Genomic DNA, 14,827 nt, shown 5'->3' on the forward strand with positions numbered 1-14,827 from the left:
AGCCCGTAAGATTGTAGGTGGCCGCAGTGGTCCAAATATACACAAGCGAGAAGTCTGCCTGAAATCAGTAATGGTGTTTGTGGTGGGCGTGCTACAGGTGAACCCTTCATCTGCTGACAGATGTCGCACTTAGGGACAAATGCTTTTGTCTGTTTCATAAAACCTTGCCACCAATAGCATTGTTTCAATAGTGAAACGGTTGCAGAAATCCCTGCGTGTGCTGAACCCAGACCCTCGTGTGCAGTAAGAATTAAACCTAATATGCAATCCATGTTTGGTATTACTCTATCCCCCACTCCTGGAATTTGAGCATACAGTATATTTTGTGCATCTAACTTATGGGAGTAGTTGACAGGAAAGCTTTTTGGCACGGCTGAGCTGTTTTTGCGTGAAGCGATGACAACTACCATTAAGTCTCCGTCTATTCTTGTGCGGGAACAAATGATTGCATCTACGGCAGCAGTTCGCACTGTCACCTTGGCGGCTTCATAAGTCAATTAATTCCCTTCTATGTGCATGCCAACATATTGATGACTCAGCGTATGAATCACGTGAGCCCGCTGTAAGCCTTTTTTCAGCTCTGCCACTTGTTCCCAAAGTAGTTTATGCTTTATTGTGCAATCTTGTGAATCTTTAAAAAACAATTCTGAACCCAGTAGTGAAGATAGTCATTGTATGATTGGACACAATAAAATGAATTGCACACAATAAGTGTGGGGAATTCTCAATCCGTATTTTTTTTAATGCCAGTACTAGGGCTTTAAGTTCTGCCAGCTGAGCCACACAATCTCCTAGAGACTGTCTGCATATTGCTAGGACAGCACTTGCCATCCTGCATACGTCCTTTTACAATCGAACATGCTGTGCTGTATTGCTGTTTACTTCCTATGGCAGGCTGGGCAGATCTGTTAGTGTAAATAATATATTCATACTGATCTAGGGGCATCATTTCATTCAGGAGAGGATATTCTTGTTTGTACTGCAGAAATGCCTGTGTTTTCAATGTAGAGTCAAACTTGTAGTCTACATCTGTTGCAACAGGCTGTCAGGAACGTCTCCGATTGGATCACCAACTGCGCCGACAGAGTCGGCCCCATCAAGCCCACCGAATCCAAAAAGCCACCAAACAGGCCAGTTGGTACACTACAGAACGTAGAACCACCAAATGTACCCACAAACAACTAGAAAGGAAATGGCACACCAGCACGGATCCCACAGCAAAGCCACATTCAAGATAGCCTTCAACCAATACCACCAGTTCCTGAAAAAGTTGAAAAGGAGCATCCTGATGGACTGCTTCAAAAGCAGTGCAAACTACAGCACAGAACTCTTCAACATCGTCAGAGAGTTCTACAACCTCTCATTCACCATAAACATCCCATGAACTCTGACACCCTGGCGGACTTCTTCCACAAGTTTTCCACCATCTACAAACACTTTGCACTCCAACCCTCCCCAGCCAACTTATGTCCCTTCCTCGCCCCCACCAAGGTTAGCTCCAAACCACCTTCTCACCTCATGGGACCATGGCCACTACATTCATCATGAACTCTGTCCACTCAGGAGCACCCACGGACTTCTGTCCTCACTTTTTTAACCTCAGGAGCAAGAAGATCATCAGCGAGCCCACAACCATCTTCAATGCATCTTTCACCACAGCCACCTTAATCAAAGAATGGAAAAATGCAGAAGTCAAACCTCTTCTCAAGAAACCGTCCGCCAATCCCATCAAACTTGAGGACTACAAATCCCATCTCTCTGCTCTCCTTTTCTACCAATGTCCTCGAAAAGGCCATCAACTGCCAAGGTCCTCGAAAAGGCCATCAACCGCCAACTCACCGAACACCTGGGAAACAACAAACTTCTGGAGATCTCTCAAACCTGATTCTGCGCCAAACACAGTACCGAAACAGCCCTGATAGCTGCCTCAGAGGACATTAAAACTCTCCTAGACCGGGCAGAGACTGCAACACCAATCCTCCTCAACATCTCAGCAGCCTTTGACACCGTATCCCACCTACCCTAATCAAAAGACTTTATAACATCGAAATCCAAGGAAACCACCTCAAATGGACAGTCTCCTTCCTCACCGGAAAAAACCCAGAGAATATGCCTACAATCATTCACTCGGAACCCAAAAACATCATCTGCTGCATCCCTCAAGTTTCTTACCTCAGTCCCACCCTGCTCAACACCTATATGACCAACTTGGCCAACATCGTCAGAGCCCATAGATTAAACATCATACCCTTTCCAGAAAACACCCAGCTCATCCTCAGAAGACACTACCACCAGAAAGGCCAATTTCCGTAGGTGTTTGATGAGTGTTGCCAACTGGATGAAAAAAAACTGCCTGAAGCTCAACACGGACAAAAGAGAAGTGCTGGTCTTTGGAAACAACTCCACCCCCCCTCCCGTGGAACGACTCCTGATGGCCCTCCAAACTGCATCCCCAACCCACTAGACAGACCATGTCCGCAACCTCAGCATCATCCTGGACTGCAAACTCATCATGAAAAGCCAGATCAATGAGGTTTAGTCTGCCTCCTTCCTCACTATTCCCCTGCTCTGAAAAATCTTCAAATGGTTCCCCATCAATACCAGACGAACAGTCACTCAAAGCCTTAGTCACTAGCCATCTGAACTAAGGCAACCCACTCTACGCAGGAATCACCACTCACCCCCTGAAGAGCCTTCAAACTATACAGAACTTAGTGGCCAAGCTCATCATCTACTTGCCCAAACAGACCCATATCACCCCTCACCTCAAGAAACTCCACTGGCTCCCCATGCGGAAGAGATGTCAGTTCAAGATGCTGAGCCATACCTACAAAGCCCTTCACAACCAAGGGCCAACATACATCAACCACCTCGTGCACTTCCACCAACCCTCTAGACACCCGAGTACCGCCACCCTCTCGCCTGCTCACACCCACGGCATCGACCAAAGCAACAGCGGAGGACGCTCCTTCTCCTACCTCACAGCCAAATCCTGGAACAACCTTCCCCTTTATCTCCAGACCATCACTTCCCTTCTTGAATTCCAGAAAGGATGCAAGACCTCGCTGTTCAAATGAATCACCCGGAGCAACAAGGATCTCAGCACCTGGATACCCTCAGGAGTGAAAGCCACGCTCTATAAATCCTGCTTGATTGATAACGTTCTTTGTATAGTAAAAGAAATCAGCATTGGCAAAGCCAATAGCTATGTTTCAATGTGCAAAAGTACGAAAATGGCTTTTCTACTGGCCTGTGGTTTTCCCCAGGCTTATCAGTGTATTTGGAGTGCTCCAAAAAGCACGCAGATACAAAGAAAAAAAATGCATGTATGACTAAGTATGTAACGTGTTATGATTAAAGTTACTTTTGAGATGTATTCCATAGGAGGCGTAATGATGGAACAACTAGTCAACACCATGAGCTGAGAAAAAAATACTAATCTGGTAGAGCAAAAACTCTATATGTCTATATTAAAGAATTGGCAATAATAGGTAAACAGACAGCTGAACTATCAAGGCAGACCTAAAATAATTCTCAAGGTAAGCCGAACTTGGATGATTGGCCACAAGATTAGACCCATTTGGGTGATAGTTTTCCAAATTTAAGCCCATCTGTCATTGCCGCAAAGTGCAGATAGCGAGGGCAAAAACAGCTGACATGGTCAGGAGGAAAGGAGGGACTAAGAACTTTAAGCTCAGGAGTCATTATGAGGCAGGAATCATTTACAGTTATTGGGAGGTTGATCTATCTTTCCATGAAATGCAAACATGGGTATTTAACATGCAAAGGCTTTGAAGCTGTTTTAGCACTGATAGATGCAAAAGGAAGGATTTTAGCTTTTGAATAATACAGCACAGTTCAAGAAAGGACACAGTTAGTAAATTAGGAATTAGAACTTTGTTGCCGGGAGAGGAACTATTTGAGGTGACAAAGTCTTGCAGGGGCCCAGCTGTACTTAGTGCAATTTAAACCTTGTCAATCATTACGGATTCTTTCAGCCAAGACAAGGGGTTCTCTTGGTTTAAAAAATTGCAGAAAAAAAATCTTCCATGTAACAGAATTATGCTCTTTACGAACACTACTGTCAATGGCAGAGGTAATTCACAGCTTGTAAGAGAAAAGGCTGAAGATTCCTGATCCTCCCTATTCTAAGATATTTATATTGCAGAAAAGAAAGAGCTACATTTAAAGGGATCAGAGTCAGCCCAAAAAGATATTTAGCAATTTGTCCTGGCTGATCTGGTGTGGGATGGAGGGAAGCAAACTGATGCTCCCTTAGTACATTGCAGCTGCAGACTATGGAGGGAGGTCTGGGGGCTGCCATCTGCTGCTAGCCATCTGCTGCTAGCAGCAGAGGCTGGGGGTAGCATTACAAAGGTGGCAGGCCTTTGAAGCTCCCCTCTACGAGCACTGTCCCATCCTGGGGGAGGATGTGTAACCCCTCTGCCCAAGATGTGAATTTTTTCTGGTCCCAGAGAACAGAGGCTCTTTACCGAGGGGTCCAGAAACATGTCTGGTGGTGGCTGGCTGTCTACAGCCGGTCAGAGGCCACACCTGGGTAGGTAGGTTTTCAGGGGGCACCTCTGAGGTGCCGTCTGAGTACATAGTACAATAAATCCTACACTGGCATCAGAGTGAATTTATGTAAGTAGTAGTTTGATACCAAACGCTCCCATGTTCAGTGAAGCCATTATGGTGCTGTGGAAGTCGAGTTGTTCAGTTTCCTGCCCATGTACTCTCTATGGCTTCCCTGGCATTTACAATATCAAGGAATGGACCCCAATACTGCAGGGGTATATCTGCTCATGCTGATATGCCCTCACCTGTTTTATAGTGCACCCTATCTTAAGGCTCTGAGGCCTGCCAGAGGGGTGACTTACCTGTGCCTCCAGGCAGTGCTGGTTGGCATGGTACCCAGGCAGGGTGCCATGTCGACTTTTTTGTTTTCTTCCTCACAGGGGAATGCAAGCGGCAAGGGCAGTGGCATGGTCCCAGTGAGGAGGGGTTGCATGGGAATCTCTTCAGCTCCCAGGACCTAGGTTCTCAGGGTACCATTTAGTAGGTATTTACAGGGGGTAGAAGTACTCATTGGGGATTTGTTTTTAGGGAAGAAGCACTGGTGCATGGGAACTGGTTGGCAGGAATCCTGTGCACTAGAATTGAAACCACATTAAAACCAGGCAAAATGTGGGGGGTTAACCATGCACTTTCTCACATTGACGAATACACGTATGGCAAGGGTAAAGCCATTTTCTAATTTGAAATCTGAGCACAAAAGAGACAGAATCTGATCCGTCCATTGCAATAAAGAACTGGAATATGCAGAAGCATAGGACTATGAGACTACCATCTACTAGGATGCTAAGTATGCATATGTAAGGTATGTGTCTGTTGCTAAGGAAATTACACATGGACTTGTAGCTTGCTACATAGGCAAGGGATGTGGGTGCAGTTGGAACATAGCAGTTGAGATGGGGTCAACTATCCTTTCTTGTAAACCGATCCAAACTGACAGTTTCCTCAGGACTTTTGCCAGAATACAACTCACGTCTGTGCAGAACCTGTATTTTTCATGTGATGGGTCGGCCTGGATGCTAAAGAATAGACTGAGGAGAATACTTCCTTCATGGATGGGAGGAGAGGTCTAGATACCATGTGTGACTTGAAAGTTTATATAATTAGTAGGATGCATTATGCTAGAACTCGTGCCTGGTCATAACTGTTGCATATATTCCTATTTTGGAAAGCTGGTAAAAAAATGGTCCAAGCATATGAAGAAATTTCATACAATGTGGAATACTGCTTCACTATAGAGGATGGCATCTTATTTATTGATTTGGTCAGCTCTAATGTAGGATGCAAACTCCTCTCATTCAGGCTCTGAAATATTTTCTACATAAAAACGTCCTCATCCAACAAATAATTTTCTGTCCCTTTTGACAATTTTGCTGGATGAGACTAACTGCTGCATCAGTAGGAGGCAGCCTGGTGTTAATCAAGGAAATCCTTTTGCATTCCTTAACTGCTGCTGCTACAATGGGCATTTGCTTTTATTTCCATGACAGTATAAAGAAGCTTTGTCCAACTTTGCAAAATATATTGGTTTTGCCAGTGCTTTTTTGACCTGTTGCACAGCAACGTGAGCTGCTGTACAACATGGCTTAAAGTAACCAAAAAAAAAATACTATGACATGGCCCGCGTTGGCCACGTCCCAGTACTTTTTGTTTTAAAACATGATTCACAGCCGCTCATGTTGCTGTGCAATGTGTATAAAAACTGTGTGTGGGGAGAGGGTAGTTAAGTAGCATAAGGGTGGGGGTGAAACAAAACAGATGGATGGGTGAAAAAAATGGATGGGGTGGAGGTGAAAACACAACGCAGTCCAGCGCCGAGGGCATGTTGACAGCTTAGCTTCTGTCTTGGTGGTTGCTGGAGACCTGCACACGCGTAAGAATGTCAAAAGTAGATTTCTGGTGCTTGAAGGAAAGCCGTCGCTGTGCAATGTCACATGGCGAAATCTTCAACCAGGCATTTCACTGTGGCGGAGAGGCTAGAGAAGCTAACAACAGTAAACCCGTTTAAAGATGGAAGCAGTTTTAGGCTGTGCCTGTGTTATAGTTTTAGTTTATACAGCGCAAACTCAAGAAAAACATATTGGAGTACTCTTCATGAGCACCAGTTACTTTACACAACTAAGATCTCTACGTTTTCTATTCCATACGATTATTGTTGTGCCAACTAATTCATTACAGCAATTGATAGAAAACCATGAAACTTATTGCAAGCAAATATTCTTTTTAGAACAAGCAATGAAGGACAGTTGGAGGCGGCTACAGGGGAGGCAGCCTACAAAATGATAAGAGTGCTACACTATAGAATAAAAAAAAGTAACTGCAGACCCAAAGGCACAGACCAGAAGCAGTATTTGGTCCAGGCTTCACTGCAGGGACACACACAAAGAAGGTGAAGGAAGCTGGAGGCGAGCAGGACACACTACCCAATAAGAAGCAAGGAAACACGAGCGATGTGGGATCCAACCAGTAGTAAGTTAGGTTAAGCTCTAAGCCCCTTTTTTAAGATTTTGTTTTTCATTACAAGAGATTTTGTAAGCACAGCGCAAATGCTGACCAGGTGAAACCTAAAAATGTATGCTTGAGAAAAAAACTCCAAGAGAAGTGTGAGGGGCATCACATCTCTATAGAACAACACTGGTAAGTCCCAAGTGACGCATCAGGAACAGAAATTGCAATAAAAGGAACATTCTGCATGTCAATGTAGTAAGTTATAAGCGGTGCGGAAACGTTTAGAGAATGCTGCCTGTACATAGACAAAATAGAACTTTAAGTCAGAGTATTATCGCAGTACGAGTCAGGAGACCATATACTGCAGAACTGTGTAGGCCACACATTTTCAGACAAGAAATCTGGTTAAAGGGAGAGGTTAGCACTCCAAGGGAAATGGAATCCCCAAGTAGAATGGGTTAAGCCACAAGAGGAATATTCTAGTGCATTTGGGTTATTTGTCACTTAAGGATCTTCAAAAGCTCCAGCAAGAATGACATGCAATGTTTAGGTCTTCAGTATCTGCTCTGTACTGAAAGAGTCGAGATGTACTCAGGTTTGAAAAGGTTGCTGTACGCTGGAGAACATTTTAAAATACATGGGGTTAACCCCTATATAAGACACTACTGCCTTTTAGGCTTGTGCATGGTAATTTATCAATCTTCTATATCCCTAAAGAACAATTATTGACAAGGTTAGCCCCACAGGCAAGACAGATGTTTAAGTACTTCTTTGCATTATTTGAAAATAATGCAGTCTATCATATGCAGAATCTAACTAGATGAGTAAAAAAACCTGAAGTTGAACTACTTTTCCAAAAACACACAATGAGCTTGTTGGAAAGTTACAATAAGATAGCACAACTAAGCAAATACCCAGGAAACAGAGAGAGAGGGCTGAAAATGCCCATCATCGAGATCGGATGATTCAACTAGCGGTCAACGGGATGTAACAATGTCACAGGCAAATCACATCCATTCAAAAACATCTTATATGTTTGTGTTTTTCTTTTGGACAGAATTGTCTGGATATCTTGGGGCACATAGGCTAATCATTAAGTAAGCTATTTGTGATAGCTCAGTGCAATTGTGGAGAGGTAAAAGTAATGCGAAAGGCGGAAAGGTAAAAGGCAGCTAGATGCAGGTACATTACATAAGATTTTAGTAGTAGTACACAGGTTACAGAGGTATTTAGCTGCCAAGCATAAAAGAGTGCATACTACTGCAAGCAAACTATTTTATTAAAGTGCACAAGATTCCAAGAGGTAGCTGAAAACGGTATAAATACACCAACAACATGTTGGTTACACTGGTCTGTATATCAAGTAATGTGGGACTTTTGTTATTAAACAAATCCTTATCATTAAAAAGTGTTGCAGCATTTGCATATATAAGACACCCTTTCAAAACAAATTATAGATATTAAAGGATTGAAGAGGAAATGGGATAACATACTGGTTATTCTATAAACACTTACCTGGGTCTTGATTCCTGGTCTTTGATATCATTGCTCAGCATTTTCTCTTGCACTGTTTCAGATGAATTAACTATACCAGCTACTGAAGTGATCTTAACAAATAAATAAATAAAACAAATATAAAGCAATATGAATACTCTTTTAATGCCTAACTGGAAACACTTTTTCAAACATCTTGAGCAAAAAAAATTCATATCATGTAGCTTCTTCCCAAACATTTCAAATGTATAACAAATACAAGTGCCATGAATTTGAAAATAAAAGGCAACACAAATAAAAATGTAGTAGAAGGAACATAAAAAGTCAATGGTAAAAGGAGTAAGATACTTAGACATCAACAACAGCCATTTCAGCTGCATTGCAACATGCTCTCACAATTAAGTCCACAGTCCTCCAGTGCACGGAACCATGTCTCGTTTGTGAAAAGTAAGAATTTGAAAGCAGTACTGCACAACTAGGTCTCTTGAATAACTCTACATCAAACCTTGGGCATCCCATTATGTCAGTTTGAAGCATTTTCTCCACAAACCTCAAAGAAAAAGATGGCCATGGTTTACTCCACAATGTTAAACTTCAGTGCTGAACAAACATCACCACATATTTTTCTTCTGTTTTTATGTCGGAGAGATCCTATTCGACATGTACTAGGTAGAAGATAGATTCTTCCTTGTGAGTTTGTGGCTACAAGGCAAAAAAGGGGAGATTTGTGAACACTCTTCAGCAGACAAGATTTGTAAAAATTGAGGATCCCTCATTCTGAAGCTGAAGAGCAAAACAGCGTGTCTTAAAGGCAACCCTTTTTTGAATGGGAAGTTCTCAAAGGATGATGCAGGAGCTGCTGCATTTTGGACAACCAGGTAGGCCAAGGTACAAACCAAGAAGGATACGCTTGCCACCCAGTTTCTGGGCAGCAGCACAAAGAAGTTTACATTTTATGAGACGTCAGAAGGGCACAAAGCAGGATTCTGCAGTTGTGTTCGGTTGGAAGGGCCAAAGTAGGATCTTTATCAAGTCTAAACTACTAGTAATGCATGATTTGGTAAGGGTCAGGAGCTTACCCATACTGGAGATCCATAAAGAGGGACAACTGCAGTCGAATTAACCCCCCTTTCATCTCAGCTACATCCATGTGCGCAGGTTAAAAGAGTTGCTCTCTATTCAACTTGTACTGGCCGACATTCAGGTGTTGTAGGAAGCAGCCTCTATATATACTATACCAAAGTGAGGTATAGTGTGCAGAGAGTACAGTGGATGCCCAAAGGTAGGCAGAGGTTAAAGTAGATAGTACCTAACTCTCTATTTGTGGTAGTGTGGACGAGCAGTAAGGCCTTATCAGAGGGTGTGTTAGCCATTTATTGTACACACTCGGGCAAGAAATGATTTCACACACTCAAAGACTGAACTCTGACCAATTTGTTTTGTGTAAAAATATTATTAAGTTGTATTTATTTCCTAGAATCAAGCCAGGCAAGGTACAGGTAAGTGAAATGATACTTTGCCGAACAAATACAGTTGAATGCAGTTGCATGTACTTGGTTTTGGTTACAAATAAATCACTTGTAAAAAGTAACTGTTAAATTACTGTACATATACCTTATAATTACTGTATTGGTTGCAATACTTTGCAGGCTACTTTTCTTATAGTGTGGAATACCTGGATGCCACACTGCGACATGTCCTGAATAAAGGTAAGTAATGCAGTGTTGTTTTTAAAACACACTTGAACAAATTTTTATATAATTTCCAACTACACACTTAGATGTTTTTTCAGAAAAGCAGTCAACGCAATCCTATGGGAAAAAATTGAGTTATCGGTTTACAAGTAAGTACTTAGTTGTGGGAGTTTTCTGGGGGACCAGGGTTCCCCCAGAGTCAAGGATGCACTCTAAAAGCACCCTCCGCTGCACAAGGGCGGCTGGTTGCAGTGTGCTGAGGTCCAATGTTATCCAATTGGGGGTAGGGGGCCTCCGGTTGGTGGCTGCTCACGAGCAGGCCACGAGGTTGAGGGAGTAAAGCTCCTAGAATTAAGCTCAGGGAAAAGGGGGGTTCAAGTTAACACCCAAAGTACACCCACAGTAGCACTAGGGCGGCCGGGTGCAGGGTGCTGTTTTAGTGTTGGGTGCCCGGTTACTTTCAATGGGGATTCTCCGGTTTGCAAAAACACTGCGGGCTCGGCGGCGAAGATCTCCTGGAGACGACCACCACTTGGAGAGGTAAGATGGAATGCTGGGGGTTGCCTGGATACCGTCGGTTGGGCCACCCAAGGCCATGGGCATTGGGTGCAGGGGTATTCTTTGGGATCGGGTTTTCTTACCAGCTCCTGGTCGCTGTTGGAGGACCCTCCAGATTGAGGCTGCAGGCATCAGCTGGAGGCTTGAGGCAGGTCAGGGGTCACTGGATCTCGGGTTAGGATCGCCAGGGAGACCTCCTCTTGGTGTTGGGCCACTCGAACTCAGAGCTAGGCATTGGGTGCAGACTTGTGGATACGGCTGGGACCACGAGTCTGTGGGTGAGCAAATCCAGTGCTCACAGGAGACAAAGTATTTTTGGTGAAGGCAGGGCAGGTCCTCCAGGTTCTAGAGGGCTGCTGGCTGCAGAACACGCCGGGATTCCGCTGGAGCAGGTCGAGGTCGGGACAAGCCAGTAGAGCAGGGGCCAAGGCAGTTGGTGTCTTCCTCTTCTTCCTTCAGGACGGCTCTTGAGTCCTTTTTCTTCTTCTTGTCTGAAGAGGCAAGGTTCGGGGTTGCACCTAAATACTAGATTATGGGATGTTTCAGGTAGGTACAGGGTGGGTACACCCTCTATTATGCCACCCTCCAGTGGGAGGAGGGCATAAGCCTCACTCTGTTTGGCTGGGTCCCCCCATCTACAAGATGGCGGGGACTGAGAGTTGTGCTTCACCGCGCCTCCCCCACCTGAGGGGTGGAGTTAGCAAAGGTGGGCACACCTCTCCTCCTAAATTGGTTTTCCCGACGATTCGCTCGCCCAAAGTGGGAGTCCGAACCGGTGGGGACCAACTGCTGGGAGCAGCAAATGGCTTGGGCAGCTCATAACGGCGGCAAGCCTTTGAAGCTTCCCCTTCGTGGACCCTGCCCCCATCCTGGGGAAGGAGGCTTGGCACCTCAACCCAGGATGTGTTTTGTTTCAGGACCCAGAGAGCGGGAGGCTCTCGACCCAGGGATCCAGAAACATGACTGGTGAGGGCAGCTGGCAAGCAGCCACTCAGCCAGGACACTAGTCAGGTTGTTTTTCAGGGGGCATCTCTAAGATGCAGTCTGGGAGCATTTTTCATTAAATCCCACCATGGCATCAGTGTGGGTTTAATGAGCAGAGATGTTTGATATCAAACCACCCAGTTTTCAGTAAAGCCATTATGGTGCTGTGGAGTTTGTAGTTACAAACTCCCATACCATGTACTCTTTATGGCTTTACTTCACTGCACTTACAATTTCTAAGAATAGACTTAGACACTGTAGGGGTACAGGGCTCATGCACAGTACCCTCCCCACTGCAATAGTGCACCCAGCTAGAGAGCTGGCTTACCAATGCGAGGGCAGTTGTTTGTAGGTATGGCACATAGGGACGTGTGCCATGTCGACTCTTTACTTTGTTCTGCACCAAAACACTCAGCCTGCAATGGCAGTATGTGTGTGTGTGTGTGTGTGTGTGTAAAGGTACAGGGCCTCTAAGGGTGGCACAGTAAGTGCTGCAGCCCTTAGAGGCCTTCCTTGGTCACAGTGCCCTTGGCTTCTATAGTACATCTTACCAAGGAATCACATGTGGCCAGAGAGCTGCCAATTGGGTTTTGCAACAGTACCGTTTAGGGAAACAACATAGGCCCTGGGTACCTAGTTGGCATGAACCCAGGGCACACTCAGTCAATGTACATCAACATTAGGCAAAAGTGGGGGGCAACCATGCAAAAAAGGGGTACTTTCCTACAGCTGTTAAATCACAAATCTATTACATTAGGATCACCATTTAGGCTCAATACAAGACAAAAATCAATTATATATAAAATAAAGATTAAGGTGATTAAGAGAACCAATGGTCCAATTTGTGTTGGAGAACATGGTTTAGGGAGGACACCCAGTGATTTCACAAGTAAGAGGATGGAAAGCAGATGTAGGTCGGGGCACCGATTACACCTGTTGACAGGTTGGTAGGTAGAGTGCAATCCATTTCAATGGCACCGAATCTTAATAAGGAAGCAAAGCGGAGCCAAAAGAAATGAACTATCAACAGTTTTGAATGTAAATGAAAGGTCTAACAGAATGAAGTCTGCAATAACTCCATACCTTAACATGAGTTGGTTTTTAATACAGATACGAGGACCGACTTATTGCCCATTCATGGCTGAAAAACTGCAGATGCTAAATTCAGGATGTCATTGCTTGCCATATCAGAAATTTGCAAAAGTGTGATTTTTCTTTTACAAGTTGTGCTTGTGTAGGTTGGAAAGAAATAGGTTGGAGTTAAGAGTCCATTTTAGAGTGAAGAAAAAGTATTTACTGCATTGACTAACTGGTTATGCTTTGTTTTATAGGTAATAACAAGCATTGGCAAAGCCAACAGGTCTCGCCGTTTTTCAAAAAAACAACTGTATGCATATTTTAATTCCCTTCAAAGCTTCAAATAAGCACTTTCTCAATTAAGTCTCAGGACCTTAAGCCATTACTAGTGGTCCCACAGGTATGAATGTACCCTTTCTATTTTACTAAATCATCAACCAGGGCACATGCACGATATATGAATTGAAGAGGGAGCAGTACGTTAAGTGTGGTAAATTAGGTTAAGTATGGTAGGTTAGGTACGTTAGGCTAGATCTGGTAGGCTGGTAATTATGGTAGGGTAGGTATGTTAGGTTACGTGTAGTAGGTATATTAGGGTACTTAAGTTAAAATAGCTATTTATGGTAGCTTAAGCATGATTGGGTAGAAGTATTACATTAGGTATACTAGGTAGGTAAGGTATAATCGATTAAGATTGATTAACACAAATGGTAGGTATGAAAGGCATGGTAGTATAGTTATAGATATACACGTAGATAAGGTTAAGTTTGATAGGTTAAGTAGTTGGTTTGGTAGGTATGGGAGGTAAGGTAAGAGGTTTGGTAGGCAGGTTACATATGGTTGTAAATATGATACAAGAGGTATGTTAAGTTAGACATAGTACACAGGTCAGGTATGATGGGTTAGGTATGGTTGGTAGGTAGATTTGCTATGGTCTGTATGTATATAGGGGAGGTTGAGATGATAAGTATGACAGGCACGGCAGGTTAGGCATGTCAGGACATAACAGGTTTGTCTTACGTTTGAAAGTTATTTAGGTGCTTTCTTGAAATCTTGCTTACAAAACATTGCAATCCTTTGCAGTTATTAATGTCTTATTAAATCTCATGCTGTATATTGTTTATGCTTGTCTACAATTCCAAATATGAAATATAAAAAACAGCCCTGTAGGAGAAGAAAAATAATGGTGTTTTAATACAACTGCATGCTGGTGTTTTTCTTTACTACTACTAATAGTAATGACTTAAAAAGGTCTTTGCTGAACAGACTGCATTAGGGGAGGTAAGATGCACCGTTCAAAAATTATGTTTGCTTTGAACATGGTGAACATAAGGTCTACACAACAAAATATTGAAAAAGGACCAGTATTTTTGCGGAATCTATGAAAGCCTGCCCATACAGCTTTGCTTTGTAAACAAAAAAAAAAGCTGTAAAGCCAACAACGTGTGATCATAACTGCAAAGTAAAACAAATAACCACAGAAGGGCAATTAGTGAATAGTACTGTGCCTTTATAGTAGGCATTAAAGCACCAAGAGGGAAAGTCCTAAATCAGCAAGCAAAATATTGTGTGGCATCAAATGCTGTCTGTAATGAGCGTAAAAAGAAAGGGAGAGGTGAGCGAGGAGAGAAAGTGAAATGAGGAGAAGAAAGGAAAGGAAGTGAGAGGAACAAGAAGAGGACGAAGGAGAGAAAAGAAGAGAGGGACGAGAAGTGAAGAAAGAGAGAGACAAAAGAGAGGTGAGAAATGGAAAGTGATACCAAACAGAGGAGCAGAAGAGGGGAGAGAGAAAGGAAGGAGAGGAGACATAGGAGACTGTTTTCAGGTATTTTGTGGGCTATTGAAAAGATGTGGTTTAGTAGCTAAATTGCAGATTTGGGACATCTAGGTTGCAATCCTAGTTATGCCACTGGAATAAATATTCTAGAACACTGGCTAAACAAAGAAATATGTGTAATACAATGGAAAAATTAAAGCTTACTCAAGCACATTATATG

General features: G+C 43.4%; 1 protein-coding gene across 4 annotated transcripts in view; it reads right to left on the reverse strand.

The window, feature by feature from the left end:
- Positions 1–14,827, reverse strand: part of BDP1 (BDP1 general transcription factor IIIB subunit) — a 1,439,438-nt gene that overhangs the window by 1,025,969 nt on the left and 398,642 nt on the right. For all 4 annotated transcript variants that reach the window (XM_085632357.1, XM_085632359.1, XM_085632358.1 and 1 more), the window contains exon 15: positions 8,539–8,630. In XM_085632357.1, the coding sequence (XP_085488483.1) occupies positions 8,539–8,630 (92 nt within the window). The remainder of the gene's footprint in view (positions 1–8,538; positions 8,631–14,827) is intronic.

The sequence above is a fragment of the Triturus cristatus genome, chromosome 2_1 (genome assembly GCF_964204655.1).
Source record: "Triturus cristatus chromosome 2_1, aTriCri1.1, whole genome shotgun sequence".
Taxonomy (NCBI): domain Eukaryota; kingdom Metazoa; phylum Chordata; class Amphibia; order Caudata; family Salamandridae; genus Triturus; species Triturus cristatus.